Source organism: Aythya fuligula, chromosome 11, assembly GCF_009819795.1.
Source record: "Aythya fuligula isolate bAytFul2 chromosome 11, bAytFul2.pri, whole genome shotgun sequence".
Lineage (NCBI taxonomy): Eukaryota > Metazoa > Chordata > Aves > Anseriformes > Anatidae > Aythya > Aythya fuligula.
Genome location: NC_045569.1, coordinates 7,854,090 through 7,863,580, shown reverse-complemented (window position 1 = coordinate 7,863,580; position 9,491 = coordinate 7,854,090). Strand labels below are relative to the sequence as shown.

Sequence of the window (9,491 nt, the reverse complement as noted above, 5' to 3'; positions counted from 1 at the left end):
GCACGGCTTTGTTTTGGCATCTGTAATATTTCTGTTTGGGATCTTGTGACAGCACAAGTTTGCAGCAACAGTGTCTTAACACTAATTCCTGGAAGGTACCAATCATGATTGTAAAACAAAGGACATAAACAGCACACGAGCTTTATTCACCTCTTCATTTCTTTCATAGCTTCGTAAGCCTGTCAATCTGCAGAAAGCTTCACCTGCAGCTGGAAGAAGCAGCCTGTCCCATTGCAAGAATTCAGTCTGTGAGTTGAGCACAATCTCATGCGTGTTGCATACAGGCATCAAAGAAAACACTTACTGTGCTAACAACAGCATTGTGTAAACTGCAGCATGTAAAAATTGTTTGAAGGTCAAGATTCCTTACTGAGCTTTACATAAGTTATCCTCATTTACTAGATGTATTTGAAGAGTACTGAAAAACGTACTAGGACTGCAAAGACAATTTCATTGTGGAACTTTTTCTTACAGCATGACATTCATAATTCTGTAGTTAAAATTAAGTTATAGAAGAGATCTATATATACTCTATTTAGAAATGTTTTCTTCTGATTATTAAATGAAAGCACAAGTTTTGGAGCATAAACAGCCATTTCTCTTCCATGAGACTAGCTGTTCAACACCAAGATACAAGTTATACAAGGTAATGTGATCATCTATTTGGATTCCTTCCTTTAACATAGCAAGGAAAACATTTCACATGACCAGAAGAAAAGATAAAGTGAGACTTCTTGCAATGGAGTTTCAAATCTGTGGTTTCGTTTTTTTTTTTTCTTTTTTTTTTTTTTTTTCTTTGAAGTACTTCTGGAAAGCTAGTTGCAAGCTCAGGTAACATATCAAGGGGCTTTCTGAAAACAGTCCTTGGAGCAAAGTGAGAATTATTCCAGGACGAAGGAATTAAATCAGCCCTGACCAAAAACAGAACAAAACATATCTCTATGAGATAAAGTGTTTTTTACAGTTGAAATATCCCCTGTTCTGTGTTCAGGGATTTTCAAAGTGACTTTCTGTGAGTGGTGAAAATAGGGCACTTAAAATCCCACTGTGAAGTTTTCTTTCTTTTCCTTTAATTTCAAATTGCATTATGCATAATTAGGCATTTGGATATGGTGCAAATACTCTGGAATAAAATATGAATCTATAAAGCATCTATAAAGTATACTAGTCCTACATTTTCCTAATCAATGTGGATTTGTACCAGTAAATACCATTTTTGATCATGTTCTGTGGCTCTGAGGGAAATGGCAGGGCACAGCTTGCATCCCTCTCTCCTTTGAGAAGGGTTGCCATTAACACAGTCTTCTAGTAACTGCCTGTGGCTTAAGTTACCCCTCTGTCTGTGGAAGTTGTGTGGGGAAGTACCAGTTGGCTCAGACCAAAGTTGTCCCAGGGAAGATCCTCATAGTGGGTGGCTTGAGCTATTCCCTGGCTTTTATTTATTAGTAGAGAAGTAGCCTAAGTGGACAAACTGGACTTTATTACATCCTGGGAACTAATCGGTTCAGTCATGTGTAGAAACTCCTACAATTTATGGTAGGCCTCGTTTGGCGAAGTCAATGAAGTACTGGTAGCTGTGATGCTGGAGGAGGTGCTTGGCTGTTGCAGTACTGGGTTTCATTGGTATAATTGACTTGCAGGCATTTCCTAATGTAATTAATCTGTGTTTTCTTTAAGAAATTAACTTCGCTGAATGTTCCTTTTTGAAAATAGAGGTAATAAAAATCAGAATTGATTCAACTTCTGTGAACTAATTTGTTAAAAATCTTGGCAAAAGAAATGATTTGCATCTTAAAGCATTGTAGGCTCATTAAAATTCCTCTCATGGATAATTAAAGAAAACTGAATAAAAAAGAAAGTTTAGCAGTAAGCAGCTCACAGGCACTGCGACATTTCAAGCATGCTAAAATCAGAAAGAAACAGCTTTTGTAGCTGTAGTCTCCTCCTCTTTATTACGTGTTGTTTTTTTCTAACAAATAACCAGTTAGTGTTGGTTTCTTCTGTTGTTCAAGTGGCTTATTTATGCCCAACCTTCACAGTTCTTAGCATATTTGTCACCAGCTTTAGAGGGCTTGTCAGCATGCCTAACAGTGGAGAGACTCTTGCGAAAAAATCACAAGATGAAAATGGGTAAAGTAGTTTATGTATTTATATTAACAAACTGATTTTCCAGTTTTTCACGACTTAAATTCGTCTTCTACTACCATGTGGGTCCATGAGAACCTTACTTTCTTAATAGTGACTCCATCTGATTCAGAATAAGAAGTATCTTTTGAGGCTAAAATGAGAGAAAATCGTAATGAAGATTCTAAATGGATTTACTCTCCTATGCTAACTTCTAGTTTGGCATTAATCCTAACTGTTTCATTCAGTATGAACTATGTTGCTTGTATCCTATTTGCCTTTATCTAATTGTGTAGTGTTCATTTTATAGCGCAGAGGCTTTTAGTCCCAGAAATGGGCTCAGCAGAGGTTTGTGTATAGCAGTTCCAACAAGAGGTACATTGAGTTCCTGTGGCTCAGCTGCTCACAGCTTAGTAAAGACAGGGAATGCTATCTGAAAATGCTGGTAAGCTACTAGACTCTTATACTGCAGTAAATTGAATGATTAATGGCTTTCCAACCATGTGGTAAGATTACATACATTCTTAAATACCATAAAATAGCAAAATTCTGATAGTCTTCAAGAAAAGAGTGGTCATGTTCCTGAACCATCCCTTCATGTGTCTGCGATGAATAGAGCAGCAACCAAGACTAGAAGTTCGGTACTGTTTGCTCTACACATACTACCATTCATATTATGTACTTTGAATGGACCTTCAAAAATATCCTGCTGCAGCTATGAATGTAGAGCTCTCTTCCCTGCTAAGTTTGAAGGAATAAACCTTAGGTCGTAATTTGCCTTTGTGGTTGAGCATCATCTTTCCATCAAAGGCAACTGAACTTAAATCATGGGATACCTTAAAAGGTATCCCATCTCTTTGAGCAGGGAGTGGGGAACTTGCTTTTAAAAGAGTTTACTTCAGAGTTGATATTACATTTTTACATGAAAGACAACCCTATCGGCTGCTTTCTTCTTTTTGTCCTAGGTAGCCAACACAAAAGGGAAAAAACATTTCCCTTTTCCTGTTACTCCATTGCTGTAATCGTATTTCCTGTGAGAAAATCTCCCCATCTCTATTTAGAGTTTTTCAAAATGCCCAAGATTTTCAGAATAGATGAACAAATCTCACAGGAAATATTTTAGCTTCTTATTGTAAGTTTGTCAGTATCACTGAGTACTAATTATTGATTCCCATGTACTGAACTATCGTATTAGGTAGACATTTTTCTGTTAAGTTAGATTTAACTTCACTTTTACTTAGATAAGAACTTACATGTTACGTTGCTTGAAAGATTTGCTTGATCCTCTCAGGTAAACAGATGGCTGGGGTCCATTTTATCATAATGGTTTCTTCTATTCAGGGCTTTGTAATCCCAGATAAGCACACTCAGGAGTAAACTGTGGAAAAAGACTTTATGGAAAAGAAACAAATTGAAGAAATCTTGGAAAGCTTTTGAAAAAAAATATATATTTTTTTCTTTTGCAGTAGTAAAATATTTAATACTAGATTGACATTTTTAAATCTGCCCCAAACCCATGAAACAGTTTGATTTGGGATTGGTGTAGATATATGTACACACTGACCTGAGGAAGTGAGGATTTTTGTAAATTAGTAACAATGCCTCTGTTTTAGTCCAAGCATGGTTCTACTTGTGACGTGCTTAAATAAAGAAAGTGTTCTGGGTTTCCATTATTTAAAAAAACTGCTGCAAGAATTTTAAAATATATAGTGGCTTTCAACCATTGCAAACAGGAAGTTTAAGTGTCTTATGTATTACTTCATTTCAGTAAAAAATGTTTGGCATATGGTTTGTTTCTGAATTTCTATTGAAAGAATGTCAGACCAGAACTCTGAATGCTTTTGATGTGTTCGGTTTCCTTTGCTTAAATGCTTCCCTGTTTTTGAAGAAGTTGGTGCATATTTGTTGTCCTGCTAAGTGGTGGTGTTCACCTGGTGTGGTTTGAAGTTTGGCAAAGTTTCTTTTTTCATGCTGGAAGTAGGATTTCAGGTAGAGAAAACTAGACAAAGAATATAAGATTCTAGCAAAATGTGCAGAGGTAAAAAGACCTTTGGTTAGTCTGAAACTTAATCAGCATGACCTCAAAAGTGAGAAAGAGAGGAAATAATGAGTTCTGCATGACCTAACTTTGCCTTAATCCCTACAGATTGCTGTACAGAAGCAGCTACTGGAAGATTTCAGGCTCAGGTGTGGGATTTTGCTGGGTAGGGTAGAACAGAGTAAAAAGGTTGATATATTCCTTCCTATTCACCCACACAATTCTCAGCTATCTGTAGAACTAGTCTGCTTGCCAAAATAAATGGCCTGTTTTGTTTCTTTTTTTTGGAGGGAAATTAGTCATACAAAAGATAAAAGGAAGTTTTATTTTTGCAAACAAAGATAGGCTTTACTAGAAGGTGTGCGTCAAATCTGGCATATGGCAAAACAGGTCTCAGCTCTTATCTTCTTTGTTCTTTATTACACTTTTGTGTTGCTCTTAAAGATACCTTTGTGTGGGAAGAAGTTATATTAGTAACTTGAGAAAGGTGGTTTTCTTGTGCACTCTGAGAAGAAAGCTGATTGTTTAATCAGCTGAGCCTTTTTGCAAGAGTGGCACATATCTGGGCTGCCCCCTTTTTAAGTCTCATAAGGACATGAAACTAATTAAAACCTGAATGTAACCCATTCTTCAAGGAGAAGGGGAAATTTTAAATAGAACAAATATGGAAAGTATTATAATATTTCCCTAATTTAAAAAGAGGAGTAATTGGTAAATAAGACCACTCGTAATAGACAGCAATGCCTCTGTAAAGGACCAGGAGGACCTCTTCTGACTCTCCTTACTTTGCTCCTTAACATAGGAACAATTTTACATGTGATACAAAATTAGGATTTACAAAACTAGTATTGTGGGCCATTACTGTCTGTTTTTCTTGATGCAATAGAAGATGAGAAACCATTTAAAAATGTTTTAGGAAATAATTAATAGCTTCTCAGTCAGGAGATGTAGTATTTGCTACTCAGCTGTTTGTGTTGCTCACAGAATTTGATTTATCTGATGAGCTATTAAACCTGGGGGCCAAGTTATGTTGTGTGACTCAGATTTGAATCTGAGTAATTTCACAGTCTTTGTGTAGATCTCTGACAGATTCATGATTCTAAATTTATTGTCCTGTGCTCCCTCCCACATCCTCTCCCCAGAGTTCTGTTTTAAAATATTGGAGTCAGCACTTGCAAGATGCATGGGAAATCGGGAAAGGATTACTCATGAATGGGATCCAGATGGTGATGGCTAGTGGCTGAAGTTTCTGGGCAAAATGCCAGGATTATTCAAGTTTTCAGAGATACCCAGAGGTAATTTGGCCCATTGCTTTTTGCTGCCAAAAGAATTGTCAAGTGATTACTTAATGATTCCATCTTAACCTAAAATGGCCAAGTGACCTGTTGAAAATGCCTAACACCCCATGAAAAGTACTCTGGAAAGTGCAGATGCAGACCCAAAACATACTGCCAAAAGCAGCTCCAATGTAGATTAAAGCTGGTGGATTATATATAGCTGGGTTGCCCTGCAGAACATGCAACAAAAGCTTAGGGGACAAAAAAACAAAAAAGTCCAATTGTTAAAATGGACAAATATTTCATAACACTGGTCACAGACTGATTGGAAGAAAGATTTTATTTTTTCACCTGCTTTACTACTGTTTAAATTAAACAACCGAACTATAAGAATTTACAAGTCATCCTCAGAAGAAGCAAGCAATGAAAGGTGAACATGAAATTTATGAAGAGGTTTCTGCCTTGGAAAAAAATGCATGTTTTCCAGTTCAGTCTCATTTCATGTTTTTTAATAAGATAATTTTTTAATGGGAAAAAATTACTATATTTTTACTAAATAATAAATTGTATGATTAATTTTTAATAATTGGGAAAGCCTAAGGCAACAAAAGTGTGTTGGGGAAATAAATACTTGTGCAAATGGGGATTTGCACAATCTTCTCCCTAAGATAACAAAGAATCTCCCTGAGAACAAAATTTATTAATAATGTTTTCACTGTATGGTGACGCCATCCATGTAGTACAACATGATTCAGGAATGAGATGAGAGCTGAGCAGCTGTGCAATGGGAGAAGCTTCTGCATTAGAAATACCAGGAAAGGGAGAAAGAGATGGTGGCATCATCTTAAATCCTGACAGCAGTAGTGGATTCTGGATGGAAGCGTAGCCCAAACTACTGACTGTTTAAACTGCAAAAAAACCTGTTTGTTCAAACCTTCCTTGTGACCAGTTATGAATGTGATTTCCAGACTTAAAGTATTTTGAATTTCTGTATATATTTAAGGGGTTGTGACTAAATATCCTGAAGCCTAAAAAAGTAACTTGTACTGAATAATGTATCAACAATATACAGACTTTTATCATTTGATCAACTGCTCATATTTTTGCAAGTTTATAGAAAGCTGACTTTAAAACAAACAAACAAACAAAAACACAATGCTCACTGGTAAAAATCTAACAATGAGAAAGCTACAGAAGTTGAGCAATAGTGATAAAATATACAAAAGAATACAAAAAGAATAAGAGCTTTCTGTTTGTTTGCCACTACACATAGAGTTTAACAACTTCCCCTTAAATTTCATTATAATTTGACTGCTGCATAACAAAGTTCAGATTTCATCGGTACGTTTTTTTTATCTAAGGAAGCACTCTGCAGAATTAAGGCCAAAATATGTTGAACTAGTTCCTCATTTTGAAATATGGGAGAAAAGGTTCTAACCAAATCGTATAGGACAATGTGTGTATTTTGTGAGGTGTGTTAAAGTAAGAATTTATGTAAAAATACTTTTGCTCTCCATAGAAATCATCAGTTCATTATCATATTAAATGTTGACTTTATACATTCTTTTAGGTTTTATTCTTAGTATTTTCATCAGATTTTACTGAGAGAACCTTATGCACAGGAAATGAGCTGACTGTATTTGACCTAGCATGTGAGATGTATGCAGAAATTCCAAATATCAGGGCAAAAAAAGTAGAGCTTGTGGAAGTGCTTCCAAAGTTTCTTGAAGTTTTAAAAAGAAAAAAAGGAAGAAATTAGTGTCACAACACAGACTGTCATTAATCAGACACTCAGTATCATACTAATAACAGTTTTTCCTAATGTATAACGTTAAGCACATGAGGACTGCCATTTCATAATGATCAGAGTGGGGGAGATTTAGCTCTTATATTAAATTTCTTTGTTTCCAAGAAGAAACAGTGCTGTATTCACTGGATTTGTTCAAAGACTTTTTTTTTTTTTTTTTCCTCCCTAGGCTAACTGCTCTGCCAGCAAGCTCAGATTGGTTGCCTTTTTTTTTTTTTTTTTTTTTTTTCCCCAGAATCCTCACCCACAGCAAGGGCTCAGGAGGTCTGTCAGTTACTTCAGTCACTGCTGTGCTCTTATCCTGTTGCACATGCATTACTTCTCCTGGTTTGCAAAGACAGAACTGACTGGAGCTGTTTCAGTCTTGGAAACAACGAATGGAATTTTTCCCTTTGTTAATCCACTACAGGGAATGTTCAGACTCTTGATTTCGGTTGTTGGTTCACCTGATACGTGAGAGGAGCTTCAGTATGCTCTAGCAGTCAGTTGGTGCGGCGCAGGGCAGTAGCTGCGGGCACTTGGAGCTGCTCTGGGATCTGCGCCAGGCCCTGGGCCAGCCAGCCTGAGCCTGCTGTGCCTCTGCCTCAGGGGAGGGCTGGTCTCTTGACTTCAGGCAGCTGACAGAGTCTTATTTGATAGGATGGTACCTCACCATTAAATCCCAGCCTGTCAGGAAGTACTGTCATTCAAAAAACCCTCATGCTAATGGAGTTGCACAGGAGTATGTTTTGTTGAGTTCTGGCTGGTCAGCACTGTGTAACTTGAACTCGTTTTGTTGTAATTGGCATGCTAAAATGACTTCTACTCTCAAATCTTTTGTGTGTGCTTTGTAGAGGTTTTTATATATTACCTTTGTAATCATACACTTTGGTTAAATCAAAATTTTATATAGGAAATTCCCTTTTAAATTGGTAGTTGAATTTGGGAACATGCTGTCCCTGTACTAATAACTTTAAATGATTTATGCAGAACGCCGGCCTTAACTGTTGCAGCCAAAGTCCAGATATTTAGAACATTTTGGTGTTGATAGAGCATCTTACCAACAAACCATAATTCTGCAGTGTATTTTCTCCTTGCAGCTGTATGCCAGGTGTGTTCTTATTTTCCTTTGGGTATATTAGTATGTGGATTTAAGCATTACATCTTTAGTAGTTATATCTCCTTTCAGAATATCTACAGATACACGGCCTATCTGCAGAGATTTGCTGACTTGTTTTGAGGACACCCAAGATGAGAGAGGAGACCCAAGAGAAGGGACCCAAGAAGAGCCAGCAGGTAAGCACACAAAAGGTGATTTTTGAAAATTGGAACCCCTTTTAGAATTTTTACATGCAATGTTTGTGTCTGTTTTAGCAAACTGGCTGTTTTTCAGGGCTATGATAAGAACAACCCCCCCCCCCCCCCAACCCGCCAAAAAAAAAAAAAAAAAGAATCAGGCAACTGAAACTTTTCAGGAGTTTTCTGTAAACTTGCACGAATTCAGTAGCTTCTCATGATTTTGGTCTGTATTTGAGATGATTGTTAGATAAAAGTGAAAAGTAGCCTGATCCCCAGCAAAGTCATCCCCATCCTGGTGTTAACTTTGGCATTACAGCCTGCTTACCAGCTAGTAGCTATCGAGAATTTTCCATGCTGTAATAACTGGGGGCTGTGAAGGAGTACCTGTCCTTGGGTCAGTTCTGCATTGTATTGTAGCACAGGCATACTGTTGTAAGTTTAAACCAAGTGCAGTGTTATATTAAAAGAGCTCTGCTACCATGCAGCTTAAGGGAGGTTTGCAAGCAGAATATAAGCAGCTGCTTTGGAAGATTTGCAGCCCCGAGGGAGCTCCCTGATGCCTTGTTGAGACTGCTATCTAAATGTGCTTGTTTAAATATGGTGTTATTTGTACTAGGAGACAAATGGAGTAGTGACTACAAACAGATCTTGAAGAAATAACAAATTTATGTAGGAATCTGATTTGCAGACTTTACACGTATGAATATGCACTTGTATACATACGTGTGTGTATATATACTGTTAAAAAGGCAATTCCTTAATCCACAACAGTGCTTTTTGTTTGTTTGTTTGTTTTGCTTGTCTTTTTTCTTTTTCCCAAGAATTGCACTGCCAGCCATTCACATTTTGTTGTTTAGTAAGCAGGGGAGAAATTTGTATGGGTAAAGGTGACAACTACCTTCTCTTTTTAAATGTTTAGCATGTTTTATTGAGCTATTGAAGACACATTGCATGTGTAGATTATTGC

At 36.9% G+C, this 9,491-nt stretch overlaps 1 protein-coding gene across 1 annotated transcript in view; it reads left to right on the top strand.

The window, feature by feature from the left end:
- Positions 1 to 2,004: 2,004 nt before the first annotated feature.
- ACSBG1 (acyl-CoA synthetase bubblegum family member 1) overlaps positions 2,005 to 9,491 on the top strand; it is a 30,004-nt gene continuing 22,517 nt past the window's right edge. Inside the window, exons 1-2 of the mRNA XM_032194640.1 lie at positions 2,005 to 2,130; positions 8,415 to 8,521. Of these exons, the coding sequence (XP_032050531.1) occupies positions 2,081 to 2,130; positions 8,415 to 8,521 (157 nt within the window). The 5' untranslated portion in view covers positions 2,005 to 2,080. The remainder of the gene's footprint in view (positions 2,131 to 8,414; positions 8,522 to 9,491) is intronic.